At 38.5% G+C, this 15,818-nt stretch overlaps 1 protein-coding gene across 9 annotated transcripts in view; it reads right to left on the reverse strand.

The window, feature by feature from the left end:
• CCSER2 (coiled-coil serine rich protein 2) overlaps positions 1-15,818 on the reverse strand; it is a 131,075-nt gene that overhangs the window by 24,589 nt on the left and 90,668 nt on the right. For 6 of the 9 annotated variants that reach the window (XM_074958782.1, XM_074958781.1, XM_074958787.1 and 3 more), the window contains exons 8-9: positions 14,656-14,742; positions 10,066-10,164 (exon numbers count right to left, since the gene is read on the reverse strand). The exons of 2 other annotated variants lie outside the window; for them this stretch is intronic. In XM_074958782.1, the coding sequence (XP_074814883.1) occupies positions 10,066-10,164; positions 14,656-14,742 (186 nt within the window). The remainder of the gene's footprint in view (positions 1-10,065; positions 10,165-14,655; positions 14,743-15,818) is intronic. One more of the 9 variants, XM_074958788.1, reaches the window with a different exon arrangement.

Raw genomic sequence — 15,818 nt, forward strand, 5'->3', positions numbered from 1 at the left:
AACTCAAGGGGCTGGAATAGCTGATGAGATAGGGATGAGGACCAGAGCTTCTTAAGGAAGTTTTATGCAGCATGGATACTGGCTGCGTCAGAGCCCCTGGCGCAAGACGTGTCAGTAAAGGTGTCCAGGGCAGAACTTCCTGCACAGGAATGCCAAGTCTCAGTAATGAGCCTCAGCCTCAGAGCAAAAGAAGTACTTGAGTGCTCCAAGAGAACATACACCTGCTAATACAGGGCAAGAAAAATACTTAGGAACTTCTATTGTGTGGTAATCTCACAAAGGACCAGGAGTTATTGATTCTAATTTCCAAGGATATAGCAATATCCATATCCCCATCTCTGTTTCAAGCAAATGAATGCAGGAGGGGAAATACAGATGTACCAGTATGAGGCTGCCTGGAATCAGGGCCTTCAAGAATGTCAGGGAGAAGCTGACCCCCTATGTGTCTCCTAACTCAGTGAGCTGCACAGAGCCCCCACCTCATATAATAACCAGTGCCAAACATCCAAGAGCACCTGCTTGGTGGAGATGCAGGATGCTTCAGAGGGAAGCCCCCCTTCTTAGCTTAGCAAGGAGGCAGAGCCTGCACTGATACAAGTAGCACTGGCACTGCATCCTGGTGCTGGGTGGCCATTAGCTTTGAGAGTTTATCCTTCAAAGCACGCCAGGCTGGCCTTGGACTAAGTTACAGTGGGCTCCATGAGTTGCTTAAGGAGGGCTTGAAGAACTCGCCACATTTCTGAAGTGCTGGGGATGACATCTGCACATGTATTGGGCACTCCTGCACATTGCAATTGAGTCAGAGGCAGACACGCAACATACACAATTCTGTTCTGAACATTGTTCTGATTCACAAAAGATTTGAAGCTGCTGAGTAGTCATCAATCTTCTTTGGACACCATAACTAATAACAGTATAAGGAAGTGATGCAAAAAGGGATATTACCAGACAACCAGAGAAACTAAAGTTGAGCATAAAGGTTAGCACTGAATTAAGACATATGCTGAGCAAAAAAACAGAAGTTCAGCGCCAAAAAAGCAGAGCAAGTACCAATACACTCAGCTTTAAGGCTACCTTAAATCATACCAAAGTGCCGCCCCACCCCCCCAAAAAAGGTCCAGATGCCAAACCAAACAGCAGGCACCAAGATATTGCAGAGGTATGCTGAGCCAACTAATTCAAAGACTTCAGGAGATGTAGAAATCTGAACCAGGCCTGACTAGAAGGCAAAGTTGGAACAGATAAAGGATAGGATACCTCAGCTAGGATCTAGAGGATAATTGGAGCAATAGCCAATGTTGTGCTTGTTCCTGTCAAGACTTGATTTGCCAACAAGAATCAACAATGAACTGATGGAAAAGTTAGGAGGGTGAATTTATTCTTGGTAGAGGGTGGCATATGACTGCAAGTTGGGGAAGTAGCTTCCATTCTTCCCCATCTACTGCTTCAGGATAGAAAAAAAATACTTGAGAGCTAGAAGAGTTCCTTCCATCAGTCTTACGCCAAGGAGCTGAGACCCAGGAGTGATAATCGTGCACAGATTGTATCATTAGCAAATTTAATTTTTCTGTTTCTTAGGAAGTACTTACAACTGTCCTCATAAATACAAGTCAAACAATTTGTCATCAGCAGATTTTTAAAATGACAAAGAACAGGCTTTAAAAATTCTGTATCTGTTTAATATTAGAGACAGTAAACCCACAGTGTCTTGAATCAATGCATGCAATGGTTAGAGACCAATATATTTAATCAAAGTATTTCTAGGTTTCAGAGTAACAGCCGTGTTAGTCTGTATTCGCAAAAAGAAAAGGAGTACTTGTGGCACCTTAGAGACTAACCAATTTATTTGAGCATAAGACCCTTCTTTTTTTAAAGTATTTCTAGCAAGTTTGAACTTTCGTAAGTCAAGTGTTGAACACTTTTTAAAAAAGGTAAACAAACTGTAAAATTAATTTTTATATTTGTTCTCAGGGACTGAATACCCTATTGCTACTTTCAAAAGAAAGTTACCTTTCCCTGACTCCCAAGCACAAAGTTCATTATAAACCAGCCTTGCAAAATTCTACTTGCCCACTTCCCTAAGGCATGTAAAATATTAGGGTTTTTTCATTATCGTTGTAAAATAAACAGTAGGTAAGGAGATTTCATACCTCCAGTGGTGACCTCACATGACAGTATTTTGAAATTGTTATGAACGATCCTGAAATTATGCCAGGACAGGGAGCAGCCCATATATCTTCAATAACTGGAGATCAAACTACATTAAAGTTATTGCTATTACCCCATCACAGTTTTTAATTGTGGTAGCTGACATCAAATATAAAAGTCTTCAAACATACACAAGACTAAAAATATAACTTTCCTTTGTTGTGCCTAGATGCTCCAAGATTCGTAACAGCCAGTGATCTTACCTTATATATCACATCTGCTGCAATATCTAGGCATGTGGCAGCAATCTGAAGACAGCACAAGCCTTGCTTCCAACAGATTTCTATTTTGTGCATTGACATCAAGTCCTTAATATTAAACATAACTTCCTATGAATTAGTTTATCTAGGGGTTTTGTTTTACTACTTAACGATAGTTTTAAAAGATAAAGATTAATGGAATAAGTAGATAACATACAGGAGATCATAGTGAGTCCTTATGGAGCTATCATGATCTACTGCATCAGTGAATATGTGGAAGGCTTTATTCTATGGATTATCGATATAATGCAGACAGTAATGGTTCTCTCTAAGCAATTATGGTCTACTGCACCAATGGGGGCCTACATTCATAATATAATATGCTATATAATCAGTACCCTATATACCATGAATGCAAAGTATGTGTAATAAAAGTCATGGAAGTGACCAGGCAGGCACACTAACTCTTTTTAAATAGCAATGTCCCAATCCTTAACTATTTTAAAGAAAAATTTATTCCAAGTCTCTGTGCCTTATGAATGAGTTAGAGATGAAAAGAATAAATCTAAAACTACAAAGCTTGAAATTGTTTGTGCACTTGGCTTAGAAAACAGAAGAACTAAATTTGCTTTCGGAAAGTGTCTTGTGGTAGAGATCTTGAATGAAAAAGCCCAGCACAAAGAGTGATGATCCCTAACATGCTAATGGAAACAGATATGCTATAGTGAAATGGCCATGGTAATGGCCACCACTTTTTAAAAAGGAGTTTGTTTAATCAGAGCACACATCCACTTACAAAAACAAAACAAAAAACCCAAAAAGTGGAAGGATGGAGTGCACTGAAGTATAAACCATCTTAAATTAATCCTAAAAATGTAGTTACCGAAGACAATGTAAAACAAAGTTATTTAACAAGGAACTGCTAAATTAGAACTCTGTTATACTTTAAAAACAGGGAGCTGCAGCATCACCACCACTGCTGGAATAGTTTATTCTTTTATTTATCCGTTTTATTATTTTATTCTGACCCCTACACTTTGAGATCCTCTACACTAATTGTTTGATATTTAAGTTCTATTTCCTAAAATATTGCTAGGGATGGTGGTTATGATTTCAGATGAATACTTACTCTATAGGAGCTGTTGTAACACATGACCACCAGAGTTGCCAGGATTTATAAATCAGTAATACAATTCTAAAAGTCAACGTACACTGACAGAAGGAGCTCTCTGACCTTCATATTTGACAACATTAAGGATCTGAGAATTAAAGTGTCTAGAGGAACTATACTTTTGCTACAGGGTATTCAAATTTCACTCTGTTCTGCAAAATATAGTCCATTTGAGTAAACAGTCACAACATTTCATAATTAATACCAGATTTAGCAGTACTGAATTTGAATTCCAGGAAGCAAGCATCATGCATTTAAGGCTATTATTTCAGGCTGACTATGAAAGATAACGAAGCAAAAGAAGTTATTAAAAAACTACACTGTTTTGTGGTGAGAAAAGATATTTTATTATGGTCTCTAATGCCATTTCCTTTTATAGTATTCCTCCATCATGAAAATACAGCTTATTGTCTCTCTTTTTCTTTTTGCAAGTGATATTTTATATAATTTGGTTCCAGCTCAATTGTGATTTCATGCCAATACGTCTATATTTATAATTATACTCAGCCATGTAAGAGAGTACACAAACATTCACATTAACAGAGAGACTATAAAATTGCTGTCACTGTGAAATCAAGCTAAAAAAGTTTTGCATGCACATCTTCCATTGTAGCTTGATACAGTCACTGTTTAGCAAATCATTTCAATGGAATAAAACAAAAGCTTTAAAAATGTGGGTTTTGTACTCTGGTTACAATATGACGGGAGGAGGAAACGGATTGAGAACATTTATTTTGAACTGACTTATTTAAAATGAAGGGTCAAAAAAAACAAATTAAATTTCAATGAAATAGTGCCTTAGTGCTTACTGTGGCCGTGTCTATTTGTATAGCTTATCTGTCTCCGACTTGGACAAATATAGAAGGTAAAGAACATTTATTTGCTAAGCTAAACTAGGCCTACATAGATTCCCAAAAAACTAAATTTAAAAACCAACTTTGTTAGGAATTAGAATTTGAGTCACAAAAACAAGAAAATTACAGGTAAAGTGGAAAATACATGTGAATGGTGCATAAGGACCATAGGCTGATTTTCACAATAACCAAATGGTGCTTAACTCCCCTAGGCTCCCTTGAAAAATCAAAGCTATACAGGATAACATAACAAGGTATTCATCAAACAGAGGATATCAAAGTACCTAGTTTTAGACTGATAACCAGGCCATCAACATATGTAGACAAATTTAGTACAAAACGTATTTAGTATTAGTTAAATCAGTTTTTTTTCCTGCTTCACCTTTTCATTCATTATATACATCAGAAAATTAAACTAAAAAGGCAAAATTTGTTTAGTGTTTTCCAATTACAAATCAAAAGCCACAGGGTGCTGTGCTATTGCTAGTTAATATTTTAACAGAGTGGCACCCATAATGTGGCCCAAGAACCACAAATCATCTGTGAAACTTTTGCTGGTGACCATCCATCTCACCATGGACCACAAGGTACTTACTCTCTTCAACTCCAATTGCTGTAATTAAGGCTGTGATTCTGTCATGGAAGACATGGATTCTGTGACTTTTCGTGACATCTATGACTTCTGCAGCTGCAGCAGCCTGTGCAGCTGGCTGCGAGGCACCTGAGCAGCTGGCCCCAGGGCCAGCCACATCGGCCCATTAGCGCCAAGATCTAGTCACATCTTTCTTCACGCCCTCTTTGACGACACAGAGTTCCACTTGGCTAATATCTTTCAGTTTTAAAGGGCCTTTCCTTCAGAAGGAAAAGTCACTCATAGGAACCACTTCACCCACAACTGAAATTCTCCGTGACAGACTGTAGAATGTATCCTATGAGGTGCTGTTGTATGTTGTTAAGCAATACATCAAGACAAAGTGAAGAACCCCATCAATTGAAATTACAGAGACTATCAGTAGACAGAACGTAATTACCCAAACTGGAATTTGGCCAGGAGACCAAGGTTAACACCTCTCTTATAAGAAGTACCATAGTGAGCCCTATAATCATTGTGCCAATTTCTGTCTCATTATAGAGAAAGATAGGCAGTGTCATCATCAAAACGTATAATTGTGTACATCAGAGGGATACCATCTTGGGGGAAAAAAATCACATTTCTGTCTAAAAGTTTTAAACCCAGTAGTTACAAGCAACAGCAAGATTACACACACTGAAAGTTAACAAGAAAACTTTTTCTGGTTTACTTTGAATATTTGACACTTTCTGAATAGTCATTTTCATTTTTTCTCTTGGTCAGTTTTTCCTCTTCCTGTTAAGATCCTTATAAATATGAAGAGGGTAGCTCAAACTTATATTATTTATTATTTTATGTACAGAGAAATTTTTTTAAAAAAATAGGACATTCTATTAAATTCATATATGATTAAAACTGGAATTTTAAAAAAAGTTTCCAAGAAGTTCAAGTTGACAGCCTCTCTTTAAAACACAGAGTATTACACAACATTTCCCTTCACTTCTGGGCTCACTCCTCAGATCCTGAACATTAATATTACCTTTACAGTTTAATTTAGGCAATAGGTGAAAATTAGACTATAAGTGCAGTTCTAGGCCCAGCAGTTAATTGTGGGGACGTTGTTATAAAGGAGAAACCATTGCATTTCGCCCTAATATGCACTCATTCAAATTGATTAAGGATACATACAGTGTCTGAGCCAACTCAGACACTATTTCACTGATTTGTCTGTGCTATTAAAGTCTCATCAATGTTCCTATTAAACATGCATCAAATCAAACAAAAAGTATACCTAACTCATTTTTATTTGTTTTTCAAAATCATTAGGTTATAGAGTCTTTACCTGCAAGATTATATTAAGACATTTGATTTGTAGAACCATTAAAATTGGTTACTTTCTATAGGAGTGGGGCTCTTTGAAATGATTGTCAGTATGGATCCCCACTCTTGGAATAAATGAGCTTCTGGTGCAAGAGCTAGGATCCTTCTAGATAACAGTGTCCACAGGACCATTCACCCTCCACCGTCTCCAAATTTTTAAGGAGAATGGTTTCAACTGCTCCTGCAGTTTCTTCCACTGATTCAGAAATTTTCATAGGAGAAACTCTGAAGTAGCATGGAATTGTTGATCCCTATAGGTGATCAACTCAAACAGCCAAATAGCAAGTAACTTTCTTTTTTTGTGAATTACCCATAAGGTTCCTCCTTTTTTGGAGATTAACAAGAAGTTATGAACTGCCAAGAGGAAGGTCTGAAAAGTATTAATTAAGAGGTACTGCAAGATTGCGCCTCTGAATTGGGCATCTAATGTACAGCCCAAAGCAAGAGTATAGTGTTGCAAAAAAGTGTGTATACAGCCCACTGCATATTTCAGTGATTGACACAGTGCACATGGATATTGTAGAAGATGCCTCAGACTTAGCCGAGTGCACTCCGATACCTCCAGGTGGCTGAATGCCTGCCAGGTACCAACAACTATATAAATACAACCTAATACATTTGGACACTCTTTGAGCAGAGAGGTCATAAAAATGTCTAGAGAATTTATGCATAGATTCAGTACTAGAGCCTGATCTCCCTTCAAGTGAACTAGACTCAGCACAATTTACAAGCAGGCTAATTATGGGAGTGAGATCACAGGCCACTTTAGAAAGGAATTAGGAGTGAGCACTCAGGACTAAAATTTTTATGGACGTGGTATAGAAAGGAACAATCTTGACGACTACAAAGCACTAACTTGTGGTTGTGACAGGAGTATGAGGAATACTGTCTCCAAAGACAACAGAGCGACAAAGTTCAGATTCAGATCCCATATGAGAAGTACTGTATGCATTAGAGGAAATATCATGGAGCTACCCTTTCAGAAACTTAGTTATCATAGGGTGAATGAAGATTGCCCATCTACGTACCAGACTGTGGAAAGCAGACATGGCACCCAAGTAGAGCCTGACAAAACTCAGACAGTTTTGACTGTTCCAAGTGTAGTAGCCTGCTCAAAATGACTACAATGGGATCAAGAGATCCACTATACTAGGAAGTGGGATATGTGCTTCCAACTTCCTGAGAGTTAGAGAACGAAAAGTACTGAGCTCAGGCCAGAACTAGTAACAGCATCTTGCTCTCAATCTGCCTGAATTATCAATATATTTTGGGAGCACCAGAATTGGTGAATTTTTGATCCCAGTCCAAGAGATAATCCTCTGTCAGTGACACTGGGTTGAACCCACACTAGATTACATCCAGAAATATCTAGCACTGATTGGCAGCAAAGCACCCCAACTAGGGGTTTCCCTCTTGCAGAACAAAATGCATGATCAAGGCCCAAAGGGACCATTCATGGTGCTAATTTTACTTTCAATTTAAGAGCTTTGCTATGACACTGCTTTTCTTTGTCACATGAAGAGTCAGCAGAGTGATGTATGGCAGTTGCTTCAATTAAAAAAACTAAACTTCCTGAGTGAGCTAGCAAGATTGGGCACCATCATAATGGCTGAGGTAACTATCATCAAGGTGCTGTCTTGACAACTTTGGATCAAATCAGAGGGAAAATAGCCCTGCAAGACAAACTAATCCTGCAGTGTCCACAATCCTGAATAATTGGATTGTCTCTCTGAGGACCTCAGACCAGTCCTGAGGCCTCACTGAACATTACTTCAGATAGGAAAATAAGTGAGAAGGGAACTACTTCTAGGGGATGGTCATCCTTCATCTGCCACAGCTGAAAATCTCACCGTGATCTGAGAAAGCACAGTTATAGAAAGGAACAACCATCCCATCAGGACTATAAATCTCTAACTTTGATGGTCTCTGTGAGGACATGCTAAGGTGCCCATGCTATCACGACGGGCACAGTACACCTTCTTTAACCAACATTGCATAGGACTCAGACATACTCTGAAAAATGGTGTCACAGAGGCGCATGAAGCCACAAGGCCCTACAACACTAGGAAGAATCCCACATACTCAAGTCTGCGATATTATAGTATGTTGTCTCCTGGCTGCTATGGCAGCTGTGCTCTGTCACTATAAAAGAGCGGATTTCATCCTGACCAAAGGAGTGAAGAGGTCAGGAGAGTCATAGGTGGCCTGAGAATTTTTGATTTTTCCTAATAAATGTCAAATAAATGCCTCAAACGTGGACATTTGTAATGGAAATTATGTCACTGCAAGAAGCATAAGGCTTGAAGCCCACATCTCTAAGCTACTTTATCCATGCCAATGGCCACACACAATGAAAACACACATAAGATAAAAATAATCAACCTAACAAAATTGAAACATGGAAAAATGAAGCCTTACAAGAGGGCTGGACTCCAACCTAAATACAGACTAGACATTTCCAAAAAAACAAGTTCCAAAGGGACAGAAATATGACACACCCAGTAAGCGGAACATCAAGAATATCGATGCTTCAAGTAGTGAAGAAGTCAGAAGGAAGTGAAGGGTGGTTAAAGGTTACAGTCTCTTTTCTATCCTCAGTATTTAAAGCAAGGAAGAAGAGAGATGGTGAATGTACCCCGGACACTGCTTGCTAGAGGCTTCTCAGCTTGCACACTGGCGTTGTTTGGATCCCAGTAGTGGGAATCTAAATTGGCAATTCTCAGAACTAGAAACTTTTCTTTTTTTTGATAATCTTACATCAAATTCTCCCAACAACTTTTACAAATGTAAAAGTGATTCATGTCTAAGCTGTATACACTGGTGTCAGAATGAAAGCTGAGTAACTGTATTGAGCCATTTAAGAAAATTATCGGAACTATCTGAGCAGTGATAGACAAACCTGTCCCTGGGTCATATGCTGGCAGCTCACAGTGCTAGCTGGTCACATAGTGCTGCTAGCTCCTCATTCCTGGGTGTTAAGATGGCAGAATACAACATTAAGTACACTCCTCAAGTTATTGGTATAGCTGCCCCCAAAATATAATGCAGTTGGAAATGTGAGAGAAGGTTCATCCATGTAACTGCATATGGGAGGGAAGATTGTCGCTGTATTACCATAACCTCCACCCTTTAAATATTTGAAAATCCATGATGCTAAACTCTCTAGCGGAATAAATGAGAAAGAGGACAATTTCTGTTACATTCATGAATTAAATTCAGGTCAAATACATTGCTACTTTTTGTCAGGACAAGTGAGCACAGAGACCCTGAAATTTACCACAAAGAAACTCGATCAAATGAGAGTACTTTGTACTATAAACGTTGTTTTTAAAAGTGTTTTAATGTGTGATCAGAGATACAGCGCCTTGGCCCAAGAGAATTAAATTGTTATTAAAATTAAAAAGAGAAACAGATTTTCTATTATTGCCTCATTTTATTTATTCATTAGTAAACACATGCTCTAAAAGAAAAAATATGATTGGAGACTGAACTCTTAAAAGAATGTCAAATACCTGCTGCAGAATTACAAGGATATAAAAATGCAATAATCAGTCTTACACAGCGTGAAAAATCTTTAGAGCAGACGAGAGTCACATGGTGGAGTGGTATAAAATAAGAATGAATCAGAGAATGAAACACACAAAATCTTACTTGAGAGAGAGAATGGTAAGTGTTACTCACAGAACTTCTCCTGCAGGAGGTTTGTGTGAATTTGTCAGCATATGTGCACGTTGTCCCTTTAGGTTTTTGGCCATCTTTGTGACAGTTACACCTAGTTGCCTTACCCCCCCATCAAAGAAAAGAAAGAAAACAAAATGAATGTATTACACATTTTTTTCCAATGAAACACAATGTGAATGGTATTTTGGTAATAAGACTCAAGTTTAATGTTCAACCATTATGTGGTATGTTGCAAAGTGATGTAATGATTTTAGCTGGGAAACTTGTATTTAAAGTCCTACACAACTGGCCATCAGGAAGTTTAGACTTGAAATTAGACGAAGGTTTCTAACCATCAGAGGAGTGAAGTTCCTTTCCAAGGGAAGCAGTGAGGGCAAAAGACATATCCGGCTTCAAGACTAAGATTGATAAGTATATGGAAGGGATGATATGATGGGATAGCCTAATTTTGGCAATTAATTGATCTTCGACTGTTAGCGGTAGATATGCCCAACGGCCTGTAATGGAATGTTAGATCGGGTGGGATCTGAGTTATTACAGAGAATTCTTTCCTGGGTGTCTGGCTGGTGAGTCTTGCCCACATGCTCAGGGTTTAGCTGTTCGCCATATTTGGGGTCAGGAAGGAATTTTCCTCCAGGGCAGATTGGCAGAGGCCTTGGGGGGTTTTCGCTTTCCTCTGCAGCATGGGGCACGGGTCACTTGCTGGAGGATTCTCTGCACCTCAAAGTCTTTAAACCATGTTTTGAGGACTTCAGGAGCTCAGACATAGGTTTGAGGTTTGTTACAGGAGTGGGTGGGTGGGATTCTGTGGCCTGCGTTGTGCAGGAGTCACACTAGATGATCATAATGGTCCCTTCTGACCTTAAAGTCTATGATTCTATGAATGTTTTCCCAGAGAATGCTTATAAATAATTTAGAATTGATGTTCAGGTTTTAGGTGGGGGAGTGGGTTATGCTCACTTAAATTTCTAAAAGCCTGTCTACACAGGGGAGTTAGTACAGAGTAAGCTAGGGTGTGAATTTAAAGTGCACTAACTATTCCACATTAACACGCTGTGTAGACAGTCTTAGAGCACACTGAAAGTGCCTTTGTGTGGTATAGCTTAGTACAAGCTTCTACTAGCTCAGTTGCAACTGTATGAAGCTAAACTGCAGAGGTACTTTTATAGTCTACATGGAGTGTTAGTGTGGAATAGTTAGTGCACTTTAAAATTCACACCCTAGCTTACTCTGCACTAACTTCCCATGAAGATAAGCCCTACATTACTATATTCAGTGCATCTTCAAATAATTATGATCCCAAGATCTATTCTTCTTTAGAATACAGTTCCCATCTACATACCAAAGTTTGTCAATTGCTGTAACAACTAGGTATACAACTCAGCAAGAAGGTAAATATAATTTGAAGGTCTACTAACCGTAGGTAAGACTGTTTTTTTTTTATTTTATTCATTTGTCTTTTTGTTATTGTATTACCTGGAATTCTATGATTTACAGTGAATAAAAATAAAAATAAAAACCTAACTTTTCATTTCCCTTTCAGAGAAAGAAAGTGAATACAAGCCACGTATACAGGCCAGGCCAGTTTCAATGAGTATATGTACACACATATATTTACAAACAGAGATGGAGATAGTATCCATGTGAAAAATTGCAGAGCCATATTATAAATCAATACATCATGCACCTTTGACCACTTCCTTTTACCTCAGCCCACAAACCTCTCCCCTTGGGCCTTAGTCTAACGTTATAAACCTGTGAAAGTCTAAACAGCCATTAATTTCTTGCCTCACTCTAATTAACCTGCTATAGAATTATTTCTTCCTTCTCTTCAAAAGGAGAATCTTTCTCCAAAATGACATGTTCTTACTCTCTCATCTTCAACGACCAGGCTGGTGACAAGTTTAAGATCAAACACCTTGAAATCCTTAGTGGCTAGAAATGGGAGTTTTATACCATCTGAAAGTAAAGTATTTCAGTGTAGCTGTGTGATGTTTCACGATATCAAACCTCAAAATTGTAATAACTATATTTGGAAACGCTACAGTATTTCTATAATTTATTTACTATTTATTTATTTATACTATATAATAGTATTTACAGATTTCTATAATGTTATTAGTAATTTTTCTCCCTTGGACGCCTGAAGTTTTGTTCTTATTGTAACTAAGGGGCCTGACTTTGCAGGTGAAGGAATAAGACAAATAGTCCTGATACAATTTTAAAAGCCTCCAACATTTCTAAAGAAGTTCCTCTGAAATATATGGAACGTACAGAATATGTGATAGTGTAGTATAAATTTTATCAGTACTTGCTTGGAAAAACTTATACCATACTTTACATATATAACAATATGAAATACCTGATGGGGTGGTAAACACACATGTGCTCCTTATTTTAAGTTTCTCTCAACAGGGAATTGCATTTATATGATTGTTAAAAATATAAAGGATGTATCGTCTATCAAATGCTATAGGGTTCTATAAAAACATCTCTAAAAAAGTTTCCCCATATTAAATTCTGTTAATCTTTTTTCATAAAGGGAGTGGTAGGTGGATCAGTGCCTAGCTAGCTTTTTTTTTTTTTTTAAAAACATGGGGAAGGGGAAAAAAAATCTTCCACTGGTTGACAAGACGAATGCTTATACATCTCCACCCACCCATGACAGAAAAAATAAAGCCAGATTACAAAGCTTTGTGCTGTGCAATTTGTCCCGAAAACCATGAAGCCCTAAATAAATTTTTAAGATGCCATCCAGAGTCAACCTTAACACATCCGTGATCTGAACTATCACGGTTAGTGAGAATTAATTTGTATTTATGAAAACAAAAGCTGAAAGTGGTGATGAATACAAAATTTTAATCATTATACTCAGTCAAGGCAAGTGTTTTGGTTGCATGAGCATGGAGGATTTGAAGAATGGACAGGTGTTCACTCACTTTTTACTCACATCGCAGAAGTCTCTTAAAAAAAAAAAGTTCTCAACAAGCCAAGCTTCAATCCTCTCTTGAAAGTCTTCCCACCCCCTATTAAAGTATAGCTACACCGGTCACAAATGTCAAATCAACCAGGCTCATCAGGGGATCAAATAGCAGATTATTTACCTAATTATTTAAACAAATAGCATCCAAAGCTATAGGGATTCCCCCCTCACCACCCAACAATCAGGGCTGTGTAGAACAAGATAATTTGCTATAACCTGGCAATCTGTGCTGCAGTGACAGGCAAGGCAAAATCCAGAATTAGCCCAGGACAGCCGTAAAAGAAAAAAAATACACGTACTGAACTTTTACTAGGGAGTTGATTTTTTTTAAAAAATCATGAAGGCTGTATTTACTGCCTATTTAGGAGCCATTAACTGCACTGATGGCCTAAGATTAAAAATTAGTGGTTGTCTTAATATGCTCTTTAATAAATCTATGCGGGGAAAGAACATAATTTTTCATTTTACTGATATACCTGTTCATTGCTTTAAAAAAAGCCTCAGAGAACAGTTACAACTATATTCACTTTCTGTAAGTTCAATCATGCATATAACAAATACTCTTGTTAGTTTGTGAGGCACTTTTCAATTCCAATATTAGTTGAAAAATCATTTAACAATTACTTGGCCAATCATTTTTAAAATTTTCTTTATTTAAGCTGTGTGTGTCATTAATCAGGGTTATCATCTATTACCATCCTGCACCAAAGCCATAAATAATAAATAAGGCTACATTTTAGTCACTGGTATTTTTATTTACAAGTCATAGACAGGTCACGGGTCGTAAACAAAAATTCACGGGCCTGTGACCTGTCCATGACTTTTATTAAAAATACCCACCCTGACTAATACTTGGGCGGAGGGCTGCGGGTGCTCTGGTGGGGGACAGTCCGGGGGCGCCGCGAATTCTAGGGACGGTGGCCCGGGACCCCTACTGGTGCTGGGGGAGGTGGGAGCCGGGCTGTGGCGTATGGCTTGGGACCCCCGCTGGTGCTGGGGGAGGGGTGGGGTGGCAGGGGCTTCCTACCCAGCTTCGTGTCCCTGCAGCTCCTAGGCGGCGGAGGCAGGGGCCAGGTCAGCGGCTCCAATGCTCCTGCCACGAGCACTGGCTGCCGCAGCTCCCATTGGCCAGGAACCACAGCCAATGGGAGCTGCGGGCGCAGGCAGCGCAGAGACCTCCTGCCCCTCTGCTGCCTAGGAGCTGCAAGAGGGCCATGCCAGTGGGAGCTGGGGAGCCCCCCACCCCGAGGTAAGCGCCACCGCGCACTCCCCAACCCCCTGTCCCTAGCCCCTTCCCACATACCCAAACTTCTGCTGCTGGCCCAGGGGCTGCCAGGCTCGGGCAGCCCCTGAGCCAGCACCAGTCACTGCAGAAGTCACAGAGGTCACGGAAAGTCATGGAATCTGCTACTTCCATGACCTCTGTGACAGACTCGCAGCCTTAATAATTAACATCTTTGTGATCTTGAAAGTATAAAACATCAAAGTCAAAAATCTAGCCCACTTAAAAAGTCTTCAGGAGAATTACTATACAAATATATGCTCTGCAATGCATACATGTCTATTATTCAAATGTTTTAATGAGCAAAATGTATAGTTATGCTTACAAGCTGATGCTCTAATCGTTTGATTGTTTCATCTTTTTTCTTCAGATCTTCTTTAAGCTGCCTGATCTCATTTAGCAGATCTTCAGTCTGACATATGAAGTAACAGAAAAATAGGCAACATGAAGTTTTCTACATGGGGCTAGACAACACTATCTAATTTAACATCTCCCCAGGATATAGTAAATCAAATGCTGCTGAAGCACCAGCAGGAAAATATGTATTAATCATGATAAATTCCTCCTAAAATATATGTTGGGCTCTGCTTTTATCTCATTGTCCACATGCTGACATGGGCTATATGTACATATGCTGAAAGTACAGCTAAAAACAGTGGGGAAACTTGGCTGAACTGATACAGGGTTGAGCAAACACACTGTTTACTGTTAAATTTTTAATGTACGCTAGTTCCAATAAAAGTATTTTAAGCTCCTTTTTATTCACAATGGTGTTATGATCTTTCAAAATTACATAAGCTATTGAGAAAAAACTCATCACTGAGAATTACTGCATATTTATAACCCTGTTTATCTAACAATAAGTAGCAATACTATAAGTTGTGTGAATTGCAATTTGAAAATTGTCTCATGAAAGTAGACTAATAGAATAGAATGAAAATAACAAAATTAATCACATTTTATAAAAAATTTGCAAACAAGGATAATTATTTCTTGCATTGTACAGAAAGCCCTGTTGAGCTGAATTTTAACTTGGATCAAACAGGAGACGTAAGACTTGAAGAGAAAAATGTTTATGCAAAGTTTTCAACGATTTTTAACCTTGACAGCTATGACATTATTTTGAATTTTCTTAACATCTTTTGCTTTCTGTGGCATTTTTAAGTATTTATCAGTGAATTAATCACGAATTAATCAGCTACACACAAGGCATTGTGGGGGCATATTTTCAGTTAACATTTGCATAGGATTTCAGTTTACTAAAGACTGCTTTTATCTGCTGCGTTAGGATGAAACACTTAGACTCAAAGATCTCTTATGGTAATGAAAACCACACGCAGCTACCCATTAAAGAAGATTTAAAAGTCACAAGAACTGAATCTCAATTAAACCTGGTTTAGTTTTGAAAACAGAAGGCAATACTTTCTTTTTCTAGGAATTATTCATGTTTCAAGACAACATTTCTGAAAGACCTGAGGTAGTACAAGC

Source organism: Natator depressus, chromosome 7, assembly GCF_965152275.1.
Source record: "Natator depressus isolate rNatDep1 chromosome 7, rNatDep2.hap1, whole genome shotgun sequence".
Taxonomy (NCBI): Eukaryota; Metazoa; Chordata; order Testudines; family Cheloniidae; genus Natator; species Natator depressus.